We start from the raw sequence: 26140 nt of genomic DNA on the forward strand, positions 1-26140 counted from the left end.
CGTCTCTTTCACTCTCTCCACATTTTTTTTTGGACGATCCAGACGCATGCTCGGGTCGATCCTTCCCAGTATCGTGCCTTCGGGTAGGGCGCCGCCAGGAACCCCCAAAAGTTTCGTCTTTTATTGTTTATTGTGAATCAAATCAGTATTTCTTGCTTGCAATTAACTGAAGCGTACCTACCCCTTACCTACCATACACCTTCTTTCCCGTCCTCGCCCCAACCATCCATATAAGTTTTGCGTCTGCCTGGCATCTGTGTACCTCCACTCGCATCCCACCTTGACAAAACTTACATCGGAATATAACACTGTCGGCACCGAGACAAACAAAAAAAAAAAGAAAAAACACAAACCACCCCTCGTTGGGGGCCAGCCATCCTTACCACTTATTAAGTGAGCCATTCTAAGCCACGCTGGTCTCTACTGCCTCAAAATCACCAGGCTGAGTGTTATCTGTCGATCACCAGCCGTTGACGCCAAAACATTTATATCCCCACAGTGGTGCCTACCCTTCTATTTTATTTTATTTTCTTTACCACCCACACATAAGCACACAAGAGAAATAGAGTCATCGCACTTCTGTCCATTCTTATTCTCGTATAACGCAGCATTCCAGCCCCAACCCCTAAAACATTATATACTTAGGGTCAGCCCACCTCTCCCACATCAGATCTCATCGACCAGTCAGGAGGACCACCACCTCCTCCACCATCATCTTAATCATCACCATAATTCATAATCATTACCAGCACCACACCATTAGATAGCTCTTTTATTACAGTCATGGACCTCCCGCCGCCCTTGACTAGATCTCCCGTGTCCCCGCCAAATTCGTACTCTCCTTCAGATAGATCTTCTTCCATCGACTACCCGTCGCCAGAACTTGTGGCTCAGCACTACAGCCTCAGTCTTTACGGATCTTCATGCTCCATGGCCTCGTCGGCTCAGGACCCTGATCATTCCCACACTCCTCTGGACAGCATGGGCCAGCAGGAATGGGCCCATGTTACCAGCCAGACCATGCCTAGCATCGTGTCGGCAACATACGACGGCTTTGGGGGCTTTGGTTCAGCGGCTTCTTTCGGACAGCCTGATGTCTACGCTTCTCACCAGCACCAGGACTCGATGCTCTCCCACAGTCCTCCTCCACCACACTCCCGATCGCCAGTTGGCTCTTTAAGAGGTCCTTTGGGTTACACTTCCAGCACGCCGATGATGCTGCAGTCCATGACGCCCAGGATTAAGGTCGAGGCCGCGCCTCTGGATTACCGCCACGGAGGGGACATGACACAGTATCCCTCGCCCGCCAGGTCGCTGAATGCTTACCCAGCAGACGTCGGCGTCTACTCGACGACGGTGGCCAGCTCCGGGTACCTGTCGGACACGCAGTCGTCGGCCTGGAGCAACAAAGACTACAACTCAGCCGAGAACGACAGCTACTACAGCCCGGGCCAGTCGAGCCTGGGTGGTGGGGCCGGCGACCGACACAAGCAGGGGCGGGCGGTGCGGCCGTTGAAGAAGACAAAGAGGACGACGACGAGCAAGGAAGATGCCAACTTCTTCTGCGAGGTCAAGGGCTGCGGCAAAATGTTCAGTAGGAGCTACAACTACAAGGCGCACATGGAGACGCACGACGAGAAGAGGGAGTACCCCTTCCCGTGCCAGACTTCAGGCTGTACCAAGAGGTTTGTACGCAAGACGGACCTCCAAAGACACCACCAGAGCGTGCACATGAAGGAGCGCAACCACAAGTGCGACTACTGCGGCAGGTTATTTGCGAGAAAGGACACACTTAGAAGGTATGTGTAGAGCTCTTGGAAATGAATTCTTGAGTATAATAACAAATATAGAGGGGTTACATTTAACTAACATGTCTCTACTAGGCACATGGAAGACGGCTGTCCCAAGCGCTTCGACATTGGCACCCTCGACCTGCGCGCCGAGAGCTATTGTCAGAGACCAGTAAGCTCCGATATGGGCATGCTCTCGCCAACGCACAGCACGCTACCTCCTCTGGCGATGCCTTCTATGGGCAGCAGCGTAATGATGATGGCCCCGGCGAGGGGCAGAGACATATTGCCTAGCAACGACCAAGGTGCAAGATCACAAGGTTGGGGTCGTTGAGAAAAAAAACCATGTGTCGCTTTTATTTTCTTCCTTTCCCTGTTTTTTCTTCAAAGCGGTTATACTTTGGGGTGGGAGCAACACGGCGGTCTGTATACGATATCTTCTTTTCCACGAGCCAGAGGTGTTCATTCTTGTTTCCCCATCTCTTTTACTTTGTTTTCCTCATTTATACCACTCTTGACATACACCGCCCAAAAAATACATGTATACAAATGTACTATATATCACGGCAGCCTCACGATGAAGGCACATTGCGGCTTGGTTTTTCTTTGTGGAATTTCGCCACTGCTGGTTTGGAGGACTATTACATCTTTGGAGGATCTACGATAATGAGAATATGCTCAAATCAAATCAAAAACAGTCTTTTGGATTGGCAATGCCCAGATCTCTGATTCGTATGGCTAAGTGTTTCCCACACGCTCGGGGATGTAGGTCAGAAAGACTTCTTTCTTTTTGATGTCTTCCATTCTATGATGTAAGCCAGCACCAGCGTAATGCAAGGAAGAAAAAGAAAAAGCCCAGAGTACATGCAGGTCTCTAGGTCTCTCTCTCTGTCGGACTTTACACGACCTAAATCGGCAGTCACCCGAGGACAACAGTGGGTGGGCACCCCAAACTAGTTCTAGCCCTGGCAGGCTGACGAACTCTGTACGATTTAGGTTCGATATAAGCAAGGGAGGTCATGGGAAGGGGAAGGTGGGGTTCACATTTTTTTTTCTTTTGTAATAATGGTTTGATACCCTCAAGGAAAAGAAAAAGGAGATGAAATAACAAAGTACAATACAATGAGTGAGGGGTGCTTACGACGGGCGAAGGATTCAACGGCACTTCGAGCCGAGTTGCGTGTTGAATCCTTCCGTTAATCATGGGGGGAGTTGAATTGCCAAGTCCGCCACTAGTCCAGTAGGCGTTTTCTTTTTTTTTTTTTTTTTTTTTGTGACTTGTTTTCGGGGGATGATTCGTTAATTTTTTATTTTGGTCGGGTCGTCATTACGGCAGGGGGTCGGAATAAGAGGCTTGCCAAAACTGCAGTCATGTTCTTTTGGGCAACGGTAAAAGCCGCTCGCCGTTGGGGTTGTAGGTAAGGTAGGTAGGGGGGGGGGGGGGTGCTGTTGCCTTGTGTGGGTTCACTTCCAATGGGTGCCTTTTTTGCTTTTTTTTGCTTTATTTCTTCTTTTTATTCGGTTTTGCTCCTCTTATCCATTCTGGTTTTCCCCAAGAACGATGATCTTGCTAATTTTCCCCATTCGAACTTCGTTACGCAACCAAAGAGATTCAAGATTCATTTTAGTTTGTTCAAAAAGGAAAAGAAAAAAACTGTCCGGAGAAATAAGGCAAGTTCGACAATAAAGCACCGAGATTCCGCCCAGCCAATGATGGTGCCGCATCTACATCGCAAAGATGTCTTACGCGAGCGTTGAAGCGATTGGCTCGAGGGCGAGCCGATGGGGGGCGGAAGAAGAGAGCACACATCATGACAGGTTGCGGGTTTCCAATAAGACCATGATATTGGTGATATTGAATATGATCCCTGTACTTGGTTACAATCCCTTGCCTTACTGTTTTTTTATGTTACCTACCTTAATGTACATGATCTGGGTGGGCTGTGTCTTGTGGCCGGGCTTGGAGGTGATGATACAGTGCTGTACTACTAAGAAGGGGAGGAGGAGTATCCGATCCACCCAGAAGAACCCCAGTAACCGGTGAACAGTACCTACAGACTGTACCTAGCCACCAGCCCTGTGCAGTACACGTGGTAATAGCAATAACACATAAAGACCCTTGACCTGATTTGTGTGGAGCAATCTGCACGCGGGAAGTCTTGTCAGTCAGGATCAAGGGACTCTGCTTTTATTATTACTTTATTATTATTTTTGCACTTTACTGTACTGTATATATTATTTTGACGATATGTTGCCCACTTGGCCAAGATTCAACAGTAGCCCCCGTATTACCTGCGAATCGGCCCCCAAATCAATTTATCCCACTCCCGACTTTTTTTTTTTTTTTTGGGAGAAGACAAACAAGAGAAAGGCAACTGTGGAACAAGAGAAACAAACGAATCCAACGGAAAGAGAAAAAAAAGTGCGTCAGGAGGACATCGAAACAAGGGATTACAATTGGACAAACCAGCAATACAGGGTCGTAATTTGAGCCGAATCAGGCTTGCAGTCCGGTTACTTGCATACTTACACTGAAGTACCCCGTACCCATTTTGAAGAGAGTTGGAAAAAAAAAACTTGGTAACATATCAAAAGACCGAACCACCCAACCACAGTCTCTTGATCCGCGGCTGCATGAAAAGATGGTGGGCAACACCGAAAAAGAAAGCAAAAAACCCACGGTTTAGCTGCAAAAGGTCCCAGCCCAGTTGGGCTGAGTTTGGGGCTGGCTTATCCCGTCTATGCATCCCACATATGTACTTCGTAGTAGCGCAAAACGAGCTTGGCTGCGTTTGCTGGCAACCCTCCTTCCCTCTCATGCAATACCATCATCTTTTTTTTTCTTTTTTCTTTCTGGGTTGTTTCCTGTTACTTCGGCTGTCTGATCCGTCGGCGTTGCCCATGTTACCCCTCCATTTCTCCCTTTCCCCCCAAGCACAAAAAAGACACCGCTTTTCGGCGAGAGCCGCCTCGGACAAGAGAGACAGTTTGATGTCGGTGTCCTGTGCCCTTGCTCATCACACACATACTGCCCGGGCTTCCTACTGTATGCTTTCTTTCTGTTGGCGAACCACTGAACTGATTGGATTTTCCATGGGTGGTGCGCGCGTGACGTGGATATAATCAGGAGCAAAATGCGTGATGGTGACGTCGCTTAAGAATCCTTCAACCCCATTATTTTACCCGCAGCATCCGTTTTCCTCCCCAATATTTTATAACAAGTCTTGTAAGTATAGCGTCTTTTTGTGACGGCCAAAAACAGGCAATCTGTCAGATATTATTCCTTTCTTGTCTTGGTCCTCGCAAAACATCCCAGTCGTCGCGTGGCGAGTCCTCCACACGGGGTACGGTATCAATCGCCCCCCTACCTCTCCCGCTACTGCACTTTACACATAGCAATAGGTATTGGTGTGATGAAACGGAACCACTCCTCTGAAAGGCAGACGGGGGTTCAGAGTGCCATTAGACCAAATGGACCCCAAAAACAAAATTGTGTATTATCTGCTCCCCCTAACTTTGCGTTGGGGCTTGGAATTTAAACGATATGTACACTATGCACCTCGGCCCTGCTGGGTAAGATATGGGCTTTGTAACAGAATCACGAGCCAAGCAGTCTTGTCGTGCATCGGGATGCTACATTGCACAAGGCTGAAAGAAATAAAGAAATAAAGAAATTGTGCTATTCGTGAAAAAAAAAAGAAAATATAAGCGGCTTTAGGTAATGACCGCTGTAGGCAAGTCGCCCGCTCGTGCATCGGCAAAATCCCGAGTAGCTGAGCAAAGTGCGAAAAAAGCCGCGTATGCTGCTCCTTTAAATGGTAATACATCAGCAAAAACAAATATGAGCTCGAGGAGATGTGATGAATCCGATTGGCCGTTTAAGGTAATGAAAGATGGTTGGTGTTTTTTTTTTTTTTTTTTTTTTTTTTTTTTTTTTTTTTTTTTTTTTTTTTTTTCATGTTACTCAATTAGCCCACCGGGTCGGCTATGTGTAATTTGTAAGACAAAGTTGACCATTTTATACATACATAGGGGGTAAGGGGGGAAAGTAATGACACTCACACCACCTATTGGAATTTAGAGTAGGGTCAGGCAAATCAGATGATTAAGAAATACCTAGGAGTTCATGAGCTGACGCTTGAACTACCTACCTACTCTTGGGCTTTTCCGTTGCACGACATGGAAGGCAACCTTGTGGACCAGCCCGAGAGTTCCCCAAGCAGTTGGGCCCCCAAGACACTAATGTGGATTGTAGCTGCAGTTGCACTCGCGGCAATGCAGCAAGGCAAGAAAAAAAAAAGATATGATGAGCCAGGAGACAAAGATAACAGGAAACAACGAGAAACAGCCTCGCCGTAAACAGCAACAAGAAAATAACTTAGTTTTCCCATTGAATCCTGCTCGTCATTGCGTTGGGGGTGGGGGCGCTAAACGAAATCTCCCACTCGGGATGACTGGGGGACTTGGCCAACCGTCCAATCTAGAGCTGTTAAGGGGCAAGTCAGTCCTCGAAAGCTCACCAGCCGGAACGGATTACTCGGATAGATGCAAGTAACAATAACAATAAGAAAGAAGAAAAACACGTTAGTGATTTTGGGTCAGCAAAAAGCTGCTTACACCACCCTCCTTTTTTTTTCAAAACTCAAGGGAAAGAAAAAAAGGATACAATCCCACCCACCCCCAATCTCACCCCATGAGAAGACAATACACACCCCACACCCAACGTTACCCCGGGGCTGACAGTAATCTATGTAATGCCTTGTCCTCATGGGGTCGACAAACATAAGACGAGAAAATATGGGGACTTCTCGGTGCCGCCATCAACGGTGCGAAGACGCGGCCCGTAGCGCTGGCGTCGTGACTAGGGGGGTGTTTTTATCTTGTTTGCCCATGTGAGTCCCGAATCTTACTCGCTCGCGTATGAAAAGAATCCTGGCATCTTATCAAGGTGTGGTCTGTTTACTGTACTCATCAGCCAACTAGGTGTCATCCGTATGGTCATCTGAAAAGATGAGAAATACAGCACTGACTGTAAGGGGGAAGAGACAAAAAAAGGAGGGGGTAATACAGGAACACAACGGAGAGAGTGCTTCGCTAAGCAAATTACAATGATAAAAAAGAAAAAAAGTAGCGAAGGCGATCTTGTTCTATACGTGCGTGCTCTATTTGAAACAGAAAGGAGTATTATATACTTGTAAAGGTTGGTTGGTGCTATTGGGCATCGTGGGAAATAGTTAGGCAGAAAATAACAATCCTAAAAAAACAGAAGCGCAAACCTCGCCCAACCACTCGGCTGTAGCATATTCCATCTTGGCTCACTGTGAGCACCAAAACATTAGTGGTTCTTGTCGCAGAAACACAGTACAAAAGGTGATAAACAAAAAAATGCGACATGCTCTCCCTCTTTCCCACTATCAAAGACTCCAACAAATATTTATGTCATTGTTCCCCATATCATCCCGTGCTATCCAACCGATTCTCCCGCAATGGTCATCACTCCATATCCCCTACATTATTCATCCTAACATGTATACAAAGAAAGGATAGACCCCAACCCCTGGAGCTAGACGCCAAAAGACAAAGTGAGCATATGCATGACTGAAAGGAAGTAAGACTCAGGGGGTATGCTATCCTGTCGTTGATGCTGAAAGGGGTATTTCATGTCAGATTCTCCAATGTTCCCATATATGTTGTCCCATCATGGTAAGTCGTGTGTTCCTCGTGGTCGTAACGTGCGCGCAGTGGCCCTGCCACTTCATTCCTTGACCGTCTCTCCAGCCAGGGACGGCGAGTTCTCATCCTTCTTGCCGAATGCCCATCCTATCCAGCTAGCTCGCTTGTTTTGCTGGCTGGCACTAATATCCGGGTTTTCTTGCACGAGTCGAAGCGGACGGGGCTTGTTGCCACCAAAAGTCGCGCCCGCACCTCCACCGGAGCGCGGTGGGCTGTTGCTCGTGAGTGAGCTGGTGTCTGCGGGCTGATGGATGCTTTCACCGCTGGTGGATGAAGTCTCGCTTCGCATACCGGGGAAGTTGCCCGACGATGACATGGGCACGCTGGAGCGGCTTCCAGACGGTGTACGTGTGCCTGCAGATGGAGTGCCAGGGTGGAAGAATGTCTGATTTCCGCGTAATGTGGGCGAGAGAGGACCACCCTCACCACCGCGATACATCTGGTTTACAACACTGGCAGCTCCGGATGTAAACTGCTCCGACATGGGCCTACCACCGCGGCGCACCGATGTGTTCCGGGTCAGCCCGATTGGAATCGAGGGCGCCGTTTCCGGGTTCGCATGCGCCGACGAAGGTTGAGTGTTGCTCGGCATAAAAGACATGGGACGCGGTCGAGGCTTGCCAGGCGCAGGGCCGTCTCCCGGCTTGCCCATCGCGATAGACTTGGCACGCTGCAGAAGCGTTGGTCCCGAAGCTGGCGGCGCTGGGAGCTCCTTGTTGGTATTTGCCGGCTTGAAGTCGGGGGTGTCTCCATCTTGGTTGAGTATGGACTCAAAGTCGGCGCGCTGGAGCAGTCGCTCGATAATCTTGTTAATGTACAGCGTAAGCGCCTTGTTTTCGTCCCTGGCCGAGCGAAGTTCAACCTCCAGGCGACGGTAGGCCTCATCGCTGTTACTAGCCTCGGACAGCTCGTCTGCCAGGCTTGAGCCGCCTGTGTTCTCGTGACTTGAGCCTGTGCGTCCTTCAAGGGCAGCTAGAGCATCCGAAGCGCCACCGCCACCGATACTGCGACCAAAGTCTCCCTTAAGTGTCCTCTCCTGCAGTAACAGCTGGTAACTCTCGTTGTCCTCCAGAAGACGAGCGTTGGCCATGCGCGTCTCCATAAGCAGACGCTCAACCTCCTGAAGTCGCCCACCGCCCTGGTTCTCCGACTCAACAAGTTTGATCTGAGCCTCAGCGAGTTCAAGGCGTAGCGACTCGATGAGCTTGTCTTTCTGCAGCACAAGTTTTGAGCTGTTGCGAGAATCGCTGCGCTGAAGAGAGCTTGGCGGAGCGAAACTACCATCAACACCAGGCGAATGTGTTGCTTTGGAAGAGATGGTGTTAGCTTTACAATAGTTCGGACCAGTCGGATAAAGCATAAACTTTGCTGTTGCAATAGACTTACCTTGTCTTGACGGCCTTGATTCATCGTCAGCCCCATTGACGTTCCTCTGAGCCAAGCTGTCCTTTAGCCTCTGGATGACGGTCTGCATCTCCTCTTCACGATTGCCCATCTCTTCCTTCTCCTTGGCCATTGCGCTTCTTTCGGCTTCGTAGATACTCTCCATTTCATGGATACGTCTTGTTGACTCGCGCTTTTCGTTACTCAAGGCCTCAATCTGTTCTTCTTGCTCGTGCAGCCTCTCCTCCAGACGTGCTTGCTCGGCCATCGCCTCATCCAACTTGCTCTGCAGGACCTCGGCCTGCCTCTGCGTCGTTTCCGCAGAAGTCTCGGCCTTGCTCAGTCTCTCCTTCAGGTCGTCAATCAGGCTGAGTGTCTCAGCGCGCGCGGCCTCATCTTCAGCAGGGTTGCCGCCCGGGCCAGGCGAACTCCTCCCATTGGTTCCATTGCTGAGGGGAGATGCGCGAGCGGTGCGTGACGTGACCGGTGTTCCACCTCGCAAAGATCGAGTCCGCGCGACGCCACCAGCCGCTCCAGGAGAGGATGGCGTGGAAGTGCGAGCAGGAGCGCGCGCAGGAGACGCCGGTGAGGGCGAGCCTGCGGCATCGCGGCCGGTGCCCGGAGGCTTCCTAGCCGCTGCTGCTGCTGACATGACTGAGATTGTGTTGGTGTATACAGTAGCGAAGATATTGGGTTGTTTTGTTAGTTGCTTAAGGCTTTACTGAGACTTCGAAAGATCTCCCCTCAACGACTCTTGCTTTGGTGGTGGCTAGCTAGCGACCGTGGGGTTCGTTTGTAGCGAATGATTTGCTTGAATGTTTCTGGAAATACCGGGTCGTGTTGCGCAAATGACCGGCCAGTCGTGACAGGACCGTCTCTCTGGAACTCCACGATGCTTCGAGCGAGCTTTGTTATCGCCGGGTCGAAACAAAGACTATTGTTACCGTATGTTGGGCAGGCAACGAGGGCGCGGGCGGGTGACCGGGCGCCACGTTGGAATGCAATGCAGGCGAGAGGCGGAAACGTTTCTTCTTGCGAATCCCCCGCAGGAAACAAAGCTGAACCGAACCAAGTGGTGTGAGAAACGAACCCGAAGAAATTGTACAAGCTTGATCGAGTAAGTAACCTACAGTAGACAGTAGTTGGGCAAAAGACTGTAGCGTAGTCGACGCTGGGGTGCAATTTCGAGTTGAGGCGTGCTCATTCGTCTGTCCTCACCGCTGCCAAAGACAGACTGTTTTTATTTTTTTTATTTTTCTCTCTCTCTTCTCCTTTAAGGAACACCCAAAATGGTCCATGTGCAGGACGCGCAGGGGAAAGGGGTTCCACAGGTGGGAAATGGAAGAGGGACCGCTATTATTGGGTGTGGACATTACGGACTCTAGGCCAAAAAGTGGGTTCTTTAAGTGTCGAATCGCGGGCGGAACTTGGCTTTGTTCTTTTTACGGAAGGAGCAGTTGGAGTCGAAGGCCGAGCGGACTAAGCCTACGCCACACTGTGGTCTCAACAGCAACGTTTGAACGGACGATCCGATGTTTGCCTTTGCGATTACGTTGAGTAGTTTTTCTTTGGCTGAAGCCTCTTTACGACGATTTTTTTTTTCTTTGAGGCTGCCTCTACTAAAACTCTAAGAAGGCCACCGGGCGAACACCGCGCTAACTTACCTGCACTAGCTGGATAAACCATACGCTCTGAGATGAGAACAAGATGAAAGCTCATCGAATGTGCGACGACAGAATCTCTCGAGACATGGATAAAAAAAAAGCCACATATATTCTCATTTAGACTAGGCTGGCGGCCGGAATGTGCGCGAATGCGTGTCGATAAACAGTCCAAGTCGGATCAATCGCCCATGCTTAGTGTCCTGTAGTAAAGTATCACCGAAGACGGGTGCAGTTGTGGCCGGACACATGTTGCAAAGACAGTTTACCCTGTTGCTGGTCCCGTTTCGACCGTTGTCATATTATAGTACCTTTTGTGGTGCTATGGCAAAACGTAATAAAATTTGCCAGTATGATTCAAAGGAGGTCGGGTTCCGTGGACTGAAACGGAGCTCACACTTAGAAAAAACCTATTTGAAGCTGGCATAATGCTTGGCCAGGCTCCGAAGAGGGCAAGGCTTCTCACAGGACACTCAGGAACAGGAACAAAAAAAAAAGTTACAAATCAGACTCATGGGAACCTGTCAACAGGGTCTGTTGGCCAATGTCCCAGAAATCGACCCACGGTAAATATTTGGGCGTTCTGATTGAACCCGTCGTCCAATACCGTTAGGTTTCCACCTCCCGCCAACATATCCGTAGTACCGACGCCAGCTGCGAAACGCCATGATGGAGAAGTCAGGAGGACTTATCACAGTGAAACCAGGGGTCTATGTTCTACTGTGGTTAACCCTGCCATTTCTATATTAGACACAGTAGCAGCACAGAGAGTATACTATTATAGAACCCACATATATGCGTCCAATTTCGGATATCCTGCCCACGTTGGGAGGTGCTGGCTACGTGCAATTTGTTGTCAATGCAAACTACTTCGACATCGCGGTCACCCCACACTACAAATTATAGAAGGTGGACAAGTCAATCTAGATCTAATAATAATTGCATGGCAGGCAGGCATGTATTTCCAGAAGTAACAGAAGGGCTCGTCAAGTGTGACTGTAGTAGAGTCTATGTTACTCGGATATTGACTGCGTCCTGTGACCTACCGGTACACATATCCAGCGAGTATCCCTACGCCAAATTTTAACCCATCATCCCTTTTACTTTCACGCTGTCAACCTGACCCAAACCAGGTATGCACCCGGGGATTCATCTCCTGGAGCATGTGATTCTTCTAACCGGTACTGCGTATGCTTACTTCTTTACTCTGTACAGTGTTAAATCACATCTATTATCATCACAGAGGCGAATGACTCTCACTTGAGAATTACCACCCACATGCTGACCCAAGGAGAGAGCTGCATCCCGGCAAGTGTTTTAAATGTCTGATCTATACTTTTTTTTCACTTTTCATTTCAGGCTGAGCTAAGAGTGTCAAGAGCACACTCCAGATGCAAGCTCCTCACTAGGCACTAGTCTCATTCGACTAGGCTACTGCTACGGGGCCAAAGCGAACCCTCGCAATTCTGAGCGGACGTGCTGATCAAAGTTGATTCAGGGAAACGCAAAATATAGGGCCGTCCCTTTACCCATTGCTGTTGCTTTTGATAACCAGTTCATTGCCCAATCCCAGTTCATCCTTAACGCCGTACCATCCTGAAGTCATGGAAGAATTGTAGCCTTGTCACTCCAAGCAGGTTCCCCTAAGGGACTTATGCCTGCTGGTCGGCCAGGATGTCCGAGTCTCCAGCATCGAGGATAGCCATGGTGCCGCAGCGGAAGAGCTTACCACAGGCAGTACCGAGCTCAATCTGTGGAGCAAAAAAAGTAACAAAGGGTTAGCTTCAAAAGTTTTTCCCTCCAAAGTCTAGATAAGAGACTTCTTCGCTGGGTAGGCGCGGGTCAAAACGAGACTGGCTCGAATCGCCCGGCCGAGAGCAATTGGTAGAAGTATGTGGGAGCGACGGATAGAGGGTATCATACGTTGTTGCCGCTGAAGTGGTGGACGGGGGTCTTGGAAAGCATAGAGTAGTACTCGAGCTCAGACTTGCGGAGGGGGGGAGTGTTGCCGGCGATGATGATGAGCTTGGCCTTGTTAGAGCGCAGGCTCTTCAGGGTCGACTTGTAGCCCAGGGTGACTGTTAAGATTCGTCCGTGTTAGTAATGAGGATCTTGCAACAATGTTAAATTTGTCCCGGCGATGGTGACAAATGCATACCCTTTCCGGACTTGATGACAAGAGCCAGACGGCTGTTGATGTTGTCGGTGGACTTCTTCTTGGGGGCCATTTTGACTGGTTATCTTTGTCGACTACGGTTTGGCGACGGTGAAATGGTGGTTGTCGACGGAAGAAGTTGATACAATATTGGAATGTGAGCGCTGCATTAAAAATGCTCCCCGCTAGATTTTGCCCAGAGTGGGTAAGCCGATAATTATCACGTGACATATTGCTCACTCTGACGCACCCTCTTCGATGCGAACCCTAAAACACCCCACATACTACTGACTAATCCGCGGCGGACCTCGCCTTGCTTTGAAATCAAGCCTGGTCAAGGAAAAAGCGTTAAGGCCCCCGTTTCCCCCCGGTTGCGAGAAATCCTCAGCCGAACGACGACATCATCACCAAACCACCCAGCACAAGACAACAGAAAATCAGTCAAAATGGCCCGTCGTCCCGCTCGTTGCTACCGGTACTGCAAGAACAAGGTCAGTCACGAGAAGTTCTTTGAAATGTTCTGAGCGGAAATATGTGATTGTGGAGGTGGAAGTGGGATACTGGATCGCTGCTATCGGAACACAAGAGGGGGATCATGTTGCTCGACGAAAAGTCAAAAGGTGGTCTGGATAGGGCGACTGCTTTGTGGACCGGCTCGTCTACGAATATTGCAGTTCGACTATACGGACATGGAGGGAAGGACTTCAGCCCACCGAGGAGCGCTGTGCTAACCAGTATCACTCTATTAGCCGTACCCCAAGTCGCGGTTCAACCGTGGTGTGCCTGACCCCAAGATTCGTATCTTCGACCTGGGCCGCAAGCGTGCTACTGTCGATGACTTCCCTCTGTGCATCCACCTCGTCTCGAACGAGTACGAGCAGCTGAGCTCCGAGGCTCTCGAGGCTGCCCGTATTTGCGCCAACAAGTGAGTGCCAACGACTCCCGAATACCGATAATAGTTATGGGCAAGGAGGGTTGTTGGAAGGCAAAGTTCAGGACATGGATTGACAAGAATCGCTTCTACAGGTACCTGGTCAAGAACGCCGGAAAGGAAGGTTTCCACCTGCGTGTCCGCGCCCACCCGTACCACGTCGTCCGCATCAACAAGATGTTGTCGTGCGCTGGTGCCGATAGACTGCAGACCGGTATGCGTGGTGCCTGGGGTAAGCCCAACGGCACTGTCGCCCGTGTCAACATCGGCCAGATCATCCTGAGTGTCCGCACTCGTGACTCCAGTATGTTCAATATCCATCCATATAACCAGTCAAGATTCGGCATGTACGCTAACAAATATCCCTTCAACTAGACCGTGCTCTTGCCCTGGAGGCTCTCCGTCGCTCGCAGTACAAGTTCCCCGGTCGCCAAAAGATCATTATCTCCAAGAACTGGGGTTTCACCCCCCTCCGTCGCGAGGAGTACCTCGAGAAGAAGGCTGCTGGTCGCGTCAAGGTCGATGGTGCTTACGTTCAGTTCCTTGCCAACCACGGTTCCCTCGAGAACAACATGAAGCGCTTCCCCGAGGCCTTTGCAGCTTAATTTTATCCACGTTTTATCGTTAAGCTGGATTAGGCTGGGTTTGAGGACAGGACTTGCATGATTGTTTTATTTCTCTGGGTTTCCATGGCGGCGTAATTGGGGTTCATTCTCGAAAAAGGGCTGAGACGGGAAAGCATGTTCAGTAGTCATCTAGAACTAGGCACAAACCCGCGGCTTCTGTGTTCTCTATGGAATTTTTTGCTCATTTCGTGATGCTGTTGCTGACTTTACTTGCTCAAAGACCGGCATATCTTGATTTGCTGCTTTAACTGTCAGCTGGGTTACTTAGGGCAAAGAATGACGGCATTGTCCTAAACTCGGCTATCACGGGTCAGTTCCCCGATTCATGGGGCGTGGAGCGGTGAGTGGCGTAACATCGTTGTTGATTTGACAAGTTGGATAGGTCAACTTGTCACTCAACTCTACGAAGCAGCTTTTTCACAGCTTGTACAGACGTGTGAACCCACAGCAAGACCCGCACCATGCAGGAGACCTACCGTGGTAGGGATTGACGGTGTCTTAGGTCTAGGATAGGACATGCGTCTGCTGCATCTAACGTACCTGCGTATGACCTCAGCACACCCTCCAGTAACACCAGTAGACTTGATCAATACATCGTGCTCTAGAGCTAGCTATGTGGGTGTCAGGCACCCAGAATCCTTAATTCTCCGGCACCTTGCTTTCATCCGAGGCGATTCTTTACCCTTAAAGGACCTTGAGACAGTACCATTACTTATATCAATCCAACTTGTCAGTCGAGAAATTACGACATTTAGGATGAGGGGGAAAATGACATGAACCTGTTCCGACCGCCTGAACTGTGTATTAGCGCATGACCTAAACAGAGTCGTCTTTTGGGCGGGGTTTGCTTCAAAACTAGGATTGCTTGTTAGAGCGTCTATTGTTGGCAGTATCAGTTCTGTATATACAATCCGATTAACTCAGGGCACAAATCTGCAACGCACTAAGCATATTTTGCCAAAGCAGTATAACAGGAGTAAGGTAGGCATGGATGTTAGCAATGTGCAAAAGAGTGGCCGATTTTGGTGCTTCTTCAGCAGCCCGGTAGCCATGTGGTGCCCCGCAAAGGTGTTGCGAGCCCCTTGATTCCATGTCAGGGGCAGGATTCTTGGTTCTTGGGGACGCATGTGAGCCAGGATTCATTATTGACCTTGGTGGAACTGTTATAGATTGTAGAAGATCAAAGTAGGCTTCGGTATCTGGACTTCTGGGTTACTTGCTCTTCACTTTTTGCTAAGTTTCCCACTACTAATTCCGGATTTATTAAACCTAATATGTGATATATTATCAAAAACAACCTCATCAGAATGTAATCAGGTTGGACCCTACTTACCATCGCCACCCTATAATTGCCTTGATCATTACGCAGAGACACTAACTAACAAGCCCACCAAAGTTCCTCGATAGTTCAACATGTCGGCCAGTCTAACCCAGAGACGCAGGGTGTGCCCGCGTTTTCTTCGTTGAGGCAGGAAACAGGAAGCCGATCACATCTTCAAGGAACTTGGTAATTGTCATCCCCAAGCCTCACGTTTGCGAGTTCGTGCTCGGGAACATGATGGCGGGCCGCAAAAACCGTATATGCTCATTGCTCAGTAAGAGCGTTGAAACTCATGGATGACTCTTGGTCAGTGGCCAGGCGAAGTGACTTGGGCCTTACGCAGCAAGTTCCTGCTATTTATATCTCTGTTCATGATGTCCAGACGAAAAGTCGGGGAAATAAAATATTCCGCGCGGCGAGTGATCTTTCGCAAAGAGATTTTTTAGTAATAGTATGGGATTTAGACCCCAAAAAATAAAGGATGCGCTGAATCACGACCAGGCAAACATTTTCCAAAAGAGTGACATTGAAGCATTCCCCTGCTGAGCACCGGACAAACTATCCCGCTAGCTAACGAGCGGCGAGATTATATGTGAGGTATGGTAGCATATGGCGCAGCCATTTGCAGCAGGGCTTATCGCCCAGTCGTTTGGTGTTAGTTTCGACAAGCCCTTGAATTGCGCGGCTTACTGGGCGTGGTTGACCATGAGTGATATTTGTTGCGAGTGTTAGAGATGGTAGCAGCAGACTTGTTGAGTGAGCAAATATGGAGAATCCTCCCAGATAACAGTTTCGTACTTTCGTGTCACTTTTTAATGCTGCGCATGTCGATGAAGCAAACGTTCAGCTGACATCCTCATCTGGTCCTATTGTGTGCACATCTCGTCCCTTATGGAGCACTACGGCGGGGGCCGTGCCTGTTGTCTCTGCGTAGGGCAGGGATCTGGGTCAATTCTGATCAGGATCGCCTAGGGCCCAGTATCCATTAAGCCACCTCGGAAATGCGGGGCACCGGACCCAGCAGACCACCAGTGCCGTGGGCCAACGGGGAAAAACGGAGCAAATCTCGTCTGCTTTCATCTTTGATTGCTCCGCTGGACAAGGTCAAAAATGGAGAGGAAACATGTACTATGTACAACAGGCGGTCGTGTTGGAGTAGGGTGCAGAGACATGCCGGAACAATAGCAGCAAAAACGGGCAGTCTATCAAGTACTTGCGCTGGCCTCGAGACTCGGCCCCGTCACATCGAGTCACGGCCGATAGCTTTTGAAGTCTGGCATCTGCAGATAAGGGATGTTGTCTTCTAAAGCACCTATGGTACCTCCACTACCAAGCCAGGTAAGTACCTACTCCGTAGGTAATCTATCTATGCAGTAATTACATGGCGGCTTAGATCTCGATCGGTACCGACACTTGGCCTCCCTCCATATTCAGCAACCGACACTCCTTATATTGCACAATGGTGTACGATAGAAAGCTAGAAATTATCTAGTCTAGAGTAATCGCCGGGTACTTTCAAGGCGCATGTCTTATGATTAAAATTATAATTAGATCGATACAGCATGTTGGCCCCCAACCTCAGCCTCTACAGGCAACGGCCACTGGCTACAACCGCCATCCGAATTCATGAAGCATAGACCTTGTATAGGTACTAACAGCTATTGCTATATGCGTTTCTAATCAGGGCCGATGTAAATATCTTTAATTGTCTTGCTCAGCTGCTTTCAGACTTTAGGGTCGTTCATGCACCGGTCACAAAAAAGGAAACCGTCAAAACAGTACAATTGAACGATGATGGATGACCCAGTGGTTTTGTTGAGAGGTGTGGGTGCCCGACTCGGGCAAGGGTGACGTGACAGCGCTCGGCTGGTTCCCCACCCTAGCACGGCATTGCACCATACACCATACCCATGAAAGTGGGACATGCTCACCTGAGATGGAAAGTCGTGCTCTCCGATAACGACTCGCTGGGCAGCCCCCTCTCCTGTGCCGGCCTTCCTCCCGCCGACCATACTTGAGCTTATCTTTCGTAGACACACTCGACTAAGGGACATCAAAATACGTGAAGACGACAACTTAACATCAAACCCGCCATGACAGACATTTGACTTCATCGAAAACTCTTGCCATTTACATTTACGTGTGATTTGCCCTTCAAGCCTAGGCTTAAGCCCTTAGCTTCATTGTTCATTGATTGGCGTTTGCTTGACATCATCCATTCAATTCTATTTATCTAGAGGTACCAAGTACATTTAAATAGAGTTCGCGACTCGAATAATTCAAAGAAACCTGGGCATCTGCTCCGACTCGGCCTCCACTGCTATCGGTTTTCCTCCATCGGCTGTCATACACATCACCCTCTTTTTTTCTTAGTCGTTGCATGGGCTCGTGCGAGCACTTACACACTCCCTTTTATACCATAACCCAGACGACTACATACTATTGCCGGTCGGTTTTTTTTTTTTTTTTTTCGCCATCTCGAAACCTTTCCCACGTTCTTTGAGCCTGCCGGAAGCCCGACAACTACAATGGCTTTCCATCAGCCAACTGCGAGGCAATCTAGCAACCGCACCACAGCTCCTGTCGCACTGCAAAATAGGCCCGCTCAGCTCAGTCTTGCCATAGATTCGCAAACTCCATCTCCTCCCGCCGTTGAAGGTTCACAGACGTGGGTCCTATTTTCACCCGCTGACGATGCAGCCACCACAACATCGTATCTGTCATCCTTACCGACTCCTGGACGGTCGCGAGCCAGTGAGCTAGGCAGCGGAAGTCTCAATACCGTTGGAAGATCCGATTTGAACTCAGCACCGGAGAACTCGGCTGTGAGGTCGGTGCTGTCAGTCGATGACGATGAGTTGGATGGTTTGGATAGCCACCTACCCGAATTTCGAACAGCTCTGCACCAGCACTCAGACGCATCTCACTCCGTTCCGGTTTTACCTAGACACGATGGCCTTGGCTCGTTTAGACTGGATACGAGAGGGATCGGGAACGAGATGCAGGAGCAGATATATGCTTTTGAGCGTTATAATCCCAGGCGGCAACAGCGTCAGCGAGAAGCGACGGACCTGAGCAACCTCATGCAACTCGACCAGCTCGAGAGTGGTACCACCGAGACCGAGCGGATGTCGCGCATCGAGGCGTGGCAGCAGGAACAAAGCCAGTTGCTTATTGAAGCTGTCCGAAAGGAGACGAGGAAGAGGAGGTATTCTGGTGGAAACCCTTTGGTTTCACGAAGACGAGAAGCTGCAGCCGCTGCGGCGGCCCTGGAACCTACCACACAAGGAGGCGAGTGGCACGAGCAAGATGCCTTAGCTTATGCATCCGAGGAGGGTGAAGGTATCTTCAGCAAACTGACCCGGAAAGTACTGCGTGATCTGATGGGCATGGATGGCCGAGTTCTGTCTATGCTTCTAGGAGAGGCTACTTCGGAAGAGGATGCTAGCCACTTGTCGTCAAGTACGTTCAAAGCACCGTCAACCGACGATGAACGGTCTACCATGGCCTCGGCAACAGGTGGCGGCTCAGGGTCTGAACTTATGGCTGTTTGGTCGCCACGTTTGGTAGAGCGCATTGCTCGTGAGCTCGGCCTATTGGTGCAGCGCATGTACACTCATCATCCAGGCGCCTTCTCGACATATTCTCATCTGCAACAAATGCAGTTTCCGTATGCTGGGCTACCGATGATTCCAGAAACCGATACTCCATCGGGGGCAGACTCATCACTCCAAGATAGTCATCTGACCCACGATGTCGACAACGACTACAGAATTGATAGCAGCAGTAGCATGCCCCAGACAATGATGCCACAATTTCACCCCACTATCTCCCAGCAGCAACAGGACATGACACAGCCAATGGCACACCCTCGAAGACAAGGTGAAGAGATGGGAAATCCAGGGGTCTCGGAGCAAACCCCCTCGACGTTCACGCAGCAGGAATGGGAACAGGACTTGGATGTCAGACTAGTGTTCCGATACCTTCGATCGCGATTTTCATCCGACGCTTCGAAAACGACCTCATCAACATCCACCGCCCGCCCGGCTTCACACCACACAACCACAGCTCAAGAGGCGGCCGCTCGTGCTGCGCGTGTCAGGCTTCATCATCCCCTTGTGGGCCGCAATCTTGCCCGCAGAGCTGTCATTCAACACAACAACCCTCATCCTGCCGCGACTGGGGCTAACAATCAATCGGTGGCTACACCAGTCTCTCCAGTCTTGCAACATATCCATCAACGACCAGGTGGCAGTTGCGCAAGCCAGAGCACAACGGCAAGGTCGGCTAGGCGGCCTGGCACCAGACGCAGCGGGAGCTTCAGCGCATCGGGGGCATCACGGCACTCGAGTCGGCATTTCTGGGACCTCGGGTGTGGCTCGGTTGCATCAAGTAGCATGATAGCTAGTACTGGCCCAATGGGCAGCTGGGGCGAGGTCTAATCCGAGCCTGATGCCATTATGTTTTACAGAACGTGGCACATGGCTGCTGACGTATTTATTCATTGTTTTGGGGCCAACCCTAATTTCTCTCAATTTCTTAGAATTGCCTGTTTGGTTTAGATACCTCTCCTATCTGCATTCGTGGAATATGAATTTGTACTTTCTGATTTCTTTGGGGTTTTTTTTCTTCTTCTCAAATTTGGGGCATTGGATCGATATTTACAGGGCGTGTTGGTGCATATACGGTTGATGGACAGCTTCTCATGTAAAGTATAATCGCAGTCTGAGTAACATAACATAGACAATTGAGGGATTTTCCCCCGAAGCACAGTCATTGTGAGATGAGCAAGCATCAATTAGTCATAGGGGAGTCTGGTCTGCAGTTTAAACGCTTTTTGGGATGCCTCAAATGGAGATACGCAGCGGGTGAACCGTTTTGCAGCCTCGCCAAGACACCAGAAGTGGAGGAAGGGAGCAACGGGATCTCGGAGACGAGCCGGGCCATTATGTGAACGATGACTACGATGTGGCTTGCGGGGTAAGGTTAAATGAAGCGCGGCAAACCAATCCTTGAAGAAAACCCAAATGGCCCTACCGTAGACGAAATGCATCCGAGGCTGATACAAAAATCGTTAACGCAGCGTCTCTACGGTATGCACAAGGTACGGTTGGCTTGGTGAGGTAATGAGTGAACCAGGACGAGAGGACAGTGCCCCTATGTAACGCTGCCCGTTTCCCATTCGTCACGTGGATCTGATGTCGGATGTGTGGCGAACAGGCAGAACCCAGGAATAAATCCTTTCAATTTTCGCATTGATTAGGTCGAGGTGGCGTGGGATTGTCATCATGCTGCTGCTGCGGCGCATCCATAAATCGCTCCTGGTAAGTCACTTTTCGTGCAGTTGCTCGAGATTTAAGCGCACTTTACGCTGTAGAGACGGGGCCGCTATCTCAGACATTAACAAACAATGGGCGAAGTGGCTCGCGACGCGGAAATTTTAGTTTGAGCCAATCAAAACGATCGATCCCCATCCATGATCCTCGTCATTTGGGGCCCCGACGCGTTTCTTCGTGTCAATAACAATACAAGCTTACTGCCTGGAATATACTGACGAGCAAGAAAAGCTTCAACGGAAAGCCAAGACGATTGGTTAATTGAATGTCTTGATATATCGTGGGTTTCTAGGTAGCTATTTGTTTCTTCTGTTCAACGAATTACATTCATCAAAATTGTGACACATACGAATAGAAAGGAAAGACAGGGAGTCATCAATACCCAGTTCATGTCTACAAAATGTCGCGATAAATCGGGCAGCGTTCACGGCAGCTGCGGGGCCGGGTGTGGAGGGGCCCACAAACACCCTTGTCGAGTCTTGATTGTACGTACCTCGAGGTCCTTCCCACTACCTCTCGGCGGGAACTTTCTGTCCACCCACCCATTGCGCATTGGAACATCGGCGGACGCCTCACTTCGACACGCAAGCTAAGCTTCGCAATCCAGAGAAAGAAAAGAATTGACGAACTATAGACGTCGACTCGAAGCTCTGCAACTGGTACAGGCGCACACACACACGCGCGTGAATCTCGCGAGCCCCGCAGTTTACCTCGACTGCATTCCCGCAACGATACAAAACCCCGCCGTATCGCTCGCGATTTTCGTCTTGTTGGATCCGTTCAAACTGTTTCCCGCTCATTTGAGCAGCAGTCAGCTCCAATCTGTCAGTCTGCTGCGTGCCTGCCGGCCTGAGGCGAATCAACTGCAGTCGGCGCGTTATCAATGCCTCCGGCGCTCAGGGTCTAGGAACTAACATAGGTACTACCTAGGTACCTATTGAAGGAACCTCACGTATACCAACAAAAGAAAGGAACCTGTTCGGTTTTGAATTAGTGGGAGCGGGACCTCTCATCGTGTATCCTTTTTCCTGGCGCGTCCTTCCTTGTCTGGATGACATCGCCAACCCAACTAACTCGGACCTACAAACACCCCGTATTTCCCTGGGATATCCATGGATACGCGCCACCGGAGCTTCTTCCCATTTCATTCCTTTCACGTTCTGGTATCCGTCTAGACATGCTCTTCTGCAAACCAAATGGCCGCTCCTCCTTACGACACCAACCACTTTCCTAATACTGCCTTGTTATTTGATATATACACCGACGGCGCTGTCCAACAGTCACATACTCCAGCTCCAGCTCCAGCTTCAACACCAGGTCCAACCCCAGCTAACCTCCCCCGAGGACCATGCGGGTTCGTCGACCTGACCCCCGGTGCTAATGGCGCCCGGTGTGGCTGTCGACGCTTTTGGAGTAGACCTCACAACCACATGTTGCCATCCGCAGACCAGCCCTTTTGGTGCATGTGCTCACACCATGCTTGCTACCACGAGGATGCTCAAATTGCGCAAACACCACCCGTGCAGACGCCCATCGTCGCCGCACATCCTCTAGATCGCGACTTGTTTGGGGGCCAGGAAAATGAGAGGCCGAGGGTAAATAGGGAACCCCTCACCCCAGTCCAGGACATGGCTGCCTTCCAAATACCGGGAGGACAGACTCTGGACTGGCCCGGTCTCAGCCTGGGCGATTCTTCCTTCAAACCGGACCTTGCGGTCGTCACTGCGCTGCCGCCACCTTCTTCCCATGCCCATCTGGCTACCCAGGCCTCTGGTCATGGTCGAGATGCCTCTCTTCCTGATACGTTACCTTGGACCAACCTCCCCGCTCCAAATTCTGGAGGACATGGTCTTCCACCTATACCTTCACAGTGTCTATTCAATACGCAATCATTCTCAACGGCATCAAGTCAGGCTGGTTACTTGCGGCCCTTTGGTGGTAAAGGTATCCACACTCTTGATGTCAAGGCCACCTCAACTCCGAACGACAATTGCGCTCCTGTTCATGGATCTCATGGCACCGACCCGGATGCTACTGTACCCAATACTCAGGCCTCTTCACCCATGGAGCCAATTCCTATGCCCTCGGCGCCAACCCCTAGGGGTGCCTCGACCCAGGATACTAATGTTGCACCATCGACAATTCAACAGCATGGTTTTAACGAGGACGCCTTTCGGACCTTGAAAGACGCCGTCCAAGACCATGGGCATCGTTTGGATAAGCTGGAAAATCAGTCGTTCTCTGTCGTTGGCCATGACGATTGCCATGAGAAATATGACCAAACCGATCTGAAAGTAATCGAACTCGAGTCTCGCGTCGAGGAAGTCGAAAAAAGACTGAACGATGACAACAGCACTGTTGTCAGTAGTATCCGGGGGACGGTTAGCGGTATCGGTACCTCCAGCGCTACTCAAGCATTCTCCCAGTCCGAGATTCACAGCCAACTCCAGCAGCTACAGGCACAGGTTAACAGACTGCAGGCCTCTTCGCTACCCACGTACAGCTCACCCTGGGATGTCGAGGTTGTAGTAATTCCTTTTCCGCTCAAAGGCATATGGATGCCAGGGCATGAATTCTCGAGCCAGCGGTCAACAAACGTTACGGACACTGCTCCCTGGGACACTCTCGTGGACGAGTGGACGCAGCTGCCAAATACCCACAGCAGGCAAACACCAGATCCAACGTCATCCTTAGTTGCCAACTGGCTTGATCAATCAGCGTCTTCTGCTTGGCTCCTGCCTCGTGCCTGCGCTCCAGGCCGCATGATCGACGAGCGCTTGCGGAGTCGCGGTCTCATCAAGACTGTATCTGTCAAGGGCTCTGATGCTAGAAGTGTTCATCTCGCAATCACTGCAGCATTTCACGGCTTCTTCAAAGCCATGCGAGTGGAAACCGCCAGTCATCGATCGTCCCCCATAACCAGCGCTATGTTCGATAAGTTTCTGGGACTCAGCCTGCCATGGGTGCCACTTCGCAAAATACACAAGGACTCACGGCTAAGGTTTCTATCACCGGCTGAAATGTTGACACCAACACTGTGGGACGCAGCTTTCCTTATGTCCAGTGTCGTTATGAAAGCCACTGGCCTGCATCGCCTGTATGTCACCCAACCAGAAGCTTATGTGCAAGATAAGATCTCCAGAGACAGTGGGTCTGGTTGGACATGGCAAAGACTTCGTGAACTTGCACCCGCGTTACCAGATTCTCAGAGCTCTTCGGCCAGCACAGTAGATGCCGAGGAGGACGAGCAGTGTTGGAAATGGAATGATCGTCTAGATGAACTTCCGACTGTCGAGACTTCCCGCGAGCAGGCGGCTGCGGCAAACAGATCTCGATCTACAGCAGCATCGTCGTCACAGGTTTTCTACACCGCACAATCGCCGGCAACTACTCAGGCCAAAAGTCCAGTGATGCTAAGGGAACGACGAGGCCCAAGGCCCCCGCACCTAAGAACTGCATCGATGCCGCAGGCTGCACCAGCGCTCTCTTCCCCCGCCGGACAGCCTGCTGTAGGGAGAGTCGCATCATATACCGCCATTACCTCCAAGTCCAGCCCCTATAACCAGCGACCTTCGCCTTTGGTAACTCGCCCCAGCCCGCGCTTACCAATTATGCGGCATGTAGCTTCAGAGGCTGCGATGATCTCAACCGTTGGTGCTGTGAAGAGACGATCTGGAAGCGGCCGCGGCAACAGTCGATCCCCTAGCATACGGCCTCGTAACACGCCACGACGGAGCACCAACAGCATACGTAGCCGTAGTACCAGTGTAGCATTGCGCGATGTGTCGGTTGCGCCCGAAGACCACAGAATGCGTGGCACTACGCCAATGTGTTATGCAACCCCTTATAGCACTGCACCAGTTGATACGACCAGGGCTCCTATTGAAGGTCCTTCCTCCACAGGCAACAGTGGGCGAAGAATCAGTAACCCAGACGAAAACATGGACTATGAAGAATACGGAGGTAGCTCAGACCTCTACACCGACCAAGAGATGACAAACCAAGGGCTATATGAGGAGTTTGACGACGACGACAACGACGACGATGATGATGATGATGCAGATCCGGATTTTGACGTCTATCAAGATTATACCAACGACATGGACGATGATTCCAACCCTAGCGATGACAGCGGAGACTTCGGACGCTCGGAACACTCTAGTGCCGAGTCACAAGAGCAACTGAATGCGCAAGTACTCCCCGAAGATGAGGTTTGGCCTGGGATAGAAGACAACATGTCAGATGGCGAAAACATCGATCCGGAGTCCCAGGATATCGACATCCAAGACGCTGCAAGCGACATAAGCAGTCAACCATCCGAGTATCCGAGCACTCATCGCGCATGGCAAGAACAGGGGGCAGTAGGAGGCCAGGGTCTAAATGGAAACGATGCCACGGGGTTCAGGATTCATGAAGATGATGAAGATAATGAGAATGCCGCGATGCCTGGTGCAGGATTTGCAACACGCTGGTGACTGGGCTGGGCCGTCGTTTATGACAGTTTGGGCGGATAAGCACTTTGGGTTCATTTGGGATTATATAAGGGAGCGGGGATCTGGAATCTGGATTATGCTATCGTGTTGTATGGAGTTTGGCGTACTGTTTTCCGTGACCATAGAAGCGAGCGAGCGTTTCTTTTCTTCTCTATATTTTCTATTTTCATGTATCCGGCGGGAGCTCATCGCATGTCAAACTTGCCCCCTCTTCTCACTTGACTGGAAATTTCCCCCTCAACATACTTTTGCTGTATTGCTACAAAACAAGTGTCGCACTGGCGCTTTGGTGGAGGGGACGCAAAGAGCGGATCCCAGTAAGATTGCGTGTACAACAAAGACGAATAAAAATGCAATTTGACATCACGTTTATGGATGGTCGAGGATGTAGTCCAAGTACTATTTGTCTCCATTTCGACGAATAGTTTCGGCCTGAGGGTTAGCTGGGCCAAAAGCCAGACACGGACAACTAGTCTAGTGTCTATTTAGTGTCTATTATACCAAAGCCCACCACCTAGCAGAAGAATGGTCTGTCTATACCGAACCGATCTCCAAGAGAAGACAAATCTGGAGAGGCGCCCATGGTGGGGGTTATGTACTAAAGCTTCGGGATTCATCAATCCCATTTGGATTATTAAACAATATTTTTTTTCTGAACTCCTAGCGCTGATGCAGTATTGACAAGAAATCGGAAAAAAAAAAAAAAAAAAA

General features: G+C 50.2%; 6 protein-coding genes across 6 annotated transcripts; 4 read left to right on the forward strand and 2 right to left on the reverse strand.

The window, feature by feature from the left end:
- Nucleotides 1-284: 284 nt before the first annotated feature.
- Nucleotides 285-2509, forward strand: PgNI_09672 (uncharacterized protein). Its single transcript, XM_031129654.1, has 2 exons — nucleotides 285-1799; nucleotides 1884-2509. Exons 1-2 carry the CDS (start codon nucleotides 784-786, stop codon nucleotides 2122-2124), a joined length of 1257 nt encoding a protein of 418 aa, XP_030977439.1. The 5' UTR covers nucleotides 285-783; the 3' UTR covers nucleotides 2125-2509.
- Nucleotides 2510-6633: 4124 nt separating this feature from the next.
- PgNI_09673 (uncharacterized protein) lies at nucleotides 6634-10169 on the reverse strand. Its single transcript, XM_031129655.1, has 3 exons — nucleotides 10037-10169; nucleotides 8910-9964; nucleotides 6634-8828 (listed from the first exon to the last, which is right to left on the reverse strand). Exons 2-3 carry the CDS (start codon nucleotides 9556-9558, stop codon nucleotides 7546-7548), a joined length of 1932 nt encoding a protein of 643 aa, XP_030978004.1. The 5' UTR covers nucleotides 9559-9964; nucleotides 10037-10169; the 3' UTR covers nucleotides 6634-7545.
- A 1584-nt stretch (nucleotides 10170-11753) lies between these two features.
- On the reverse strand, nucleotides 11754-12878 carry PgNI_09674 (uncharacterized protein). The gene is made up of 3 exons (XM_031129656.1): nucleotides 12726-12878; nucleotides 12491-12645; nucleotides 11754-12318 (listed from the first exon to the last, which is right to left on the reverse strand). The coding sequence occupies exons 1-3, from the start codon at nucleotides 12793-12795 to the stop codon at nucleotides 12220-12222; spliced, it is 324 nt and encodes a 107-aa protein (XP_030977444.1). The 5' UTR covers nucleotides 12796-12878; the 3' UTR covers nucleotides 11754-12219.
- A 176-nt stretch (nucleotides 12879-13054) lies between these two features.
- On the forward strand, nucleotides 13055-14452 carry PgNI_09675 (uncharacterized protein). Its single transcript, XM_031129657.1, has 4 exons — nucleotides 13055-13213; nucleotides 13472-13647; nucleotides 13749-13957; nucleotides 14029-14452. Exons 1-4 carry the CDS (start codon nucleotides 13169-13171, stop codon nucleotides 14256-14258), a joined length of 660 nt encoding a protein of 219 aa, XP_030978031.1. The 5' UTR covers nucleotides 13055-13168; the 3' UTR covers nucleotides 14259-14452.
- Nucleotides 14453-18128: 3676 nt separating this feature from the next.
- PgNI_09676 (uncharacterized protein) lies at nucleotides 18129-20042 on the forward strand (the record flags this gene model as incomplete). Its single annotated transcript, XM_031129658.1, has 1 exon — nucleotides 18129-20042. One exon carries the CDS (start codon nucleotides 18129-18131, stop codon nucleotides 20040-20042), a length of 1914 nt encoding a protein of 637 aa, XP_030978023.1.
- A 2090-nt stretch (nucleotides 20043-22132) lies between these two features.
- Nucleotides 22133-25411, forward strand: PgNI_09677 (uncharacterized protein; the record flags this gene model as incomplete). The annotated part of the gene is made up of 1 exon (XM_031129659.1): nucleotides 22133-25411. The coding sequence occupies one exon, from the start codon at nucleotides 22133-22135 to the stop codon at nucleotides 25409-25411; it is 3279 nt and encodes a 1092-aa protein (XP_030977443.1).
- Nucleotides 25412-26140: the final 729 nt, after the last annotated feature.

Source organism: Pyricularia grisea (genome assembly GCF_004355905.1).
Source record: "Pyricularia grisea strain NI907 chromosome Unknown Pyricularia_grisea_NI907_Scaffold_7, whole genome shotgun sequence".
NCBI lineage: Eukaryota > Fungi > Ascomycota > Sordariomycetes > Magnaporthales > Pyriculariaceae > Pyricularia > Pyricularia grisea.

Excerpts from the sequence above, each read along its gene's own strand:
- PgNI_09672 (XM_031129654.1), top strand. The coding sequence starts at position 784 with ATGGACCTCCCGCCGCCCTTGACTAGATCTCCCGTGTCCCCGCCAAAT. Across the intron at positions 1,800-1,883 it reads AGAAAGGACACACTTAGAAG|GCACATGGAAGACGGCTGTC; the intron begins GTATGTGTAGAG and ends TGTCTCTACTAG.
- PgNI_09673 (XM_031129655.1), bottom strand. The coding sequence starts at position 9,558 with ATGTCAGCAGCAGCAGCGGCTAGGAAGCCTCCGGGCACCGGCCGCGAT. Across the intron at positions 8,829-8,909 it reads ATCAAGGCCGTCAAGACAAG|CAACACATTCGCCTGGTGTT; the intron begins GTAAGTCTATTG and ends TCTCTTCCAAAG.
- PgNI_09674 (XM_031129656.1), bottom strand. The coding sequence starts at position 12,795 with ATGGCCCCCAAGAAGAAGTCCACCGACAACATCAACAGCCGTCTGGCT. Across the intron at positions 12,646-12,725 it reads TGTCATCAAGTCCGGAAAGG|TCACCCTGGGCTACAAGTCG; the intron begins GTATGCATTTGT and ends GAATCTTAACAG. Across the intron at positions 12,319-12,490 it reads ACCACTTCAGCGGCAACAAC|ATTGAGCTCGGTACTGCCTG; the intron begins GTATGATACCCT and ends TTTGCTCCACAG.
- PgNI_09675 (XM_031129657.1), top strand. The coding sequence starts at position 13,169 with ATGGCCCGTCGTCCCGCTCGTTGCTACCGGTACTGCAAGAACAAG. Across the intron at positions 13,214-13,471 it reads ACCGGTACTGCAAGAACAAG|CCGTACCCCAAGTCGCGGTT; the intron begins GTCAGTCACGAG and ends TCACTCTATTAG. Across the intron at positions 13,648-13,748 it reads GCCCGTATTTGCGCCAACAA|GTACCTGGTCAAGAACGCCG; the intron begins GTGAGTGCCAAC and ends TCGCTTCTACAG.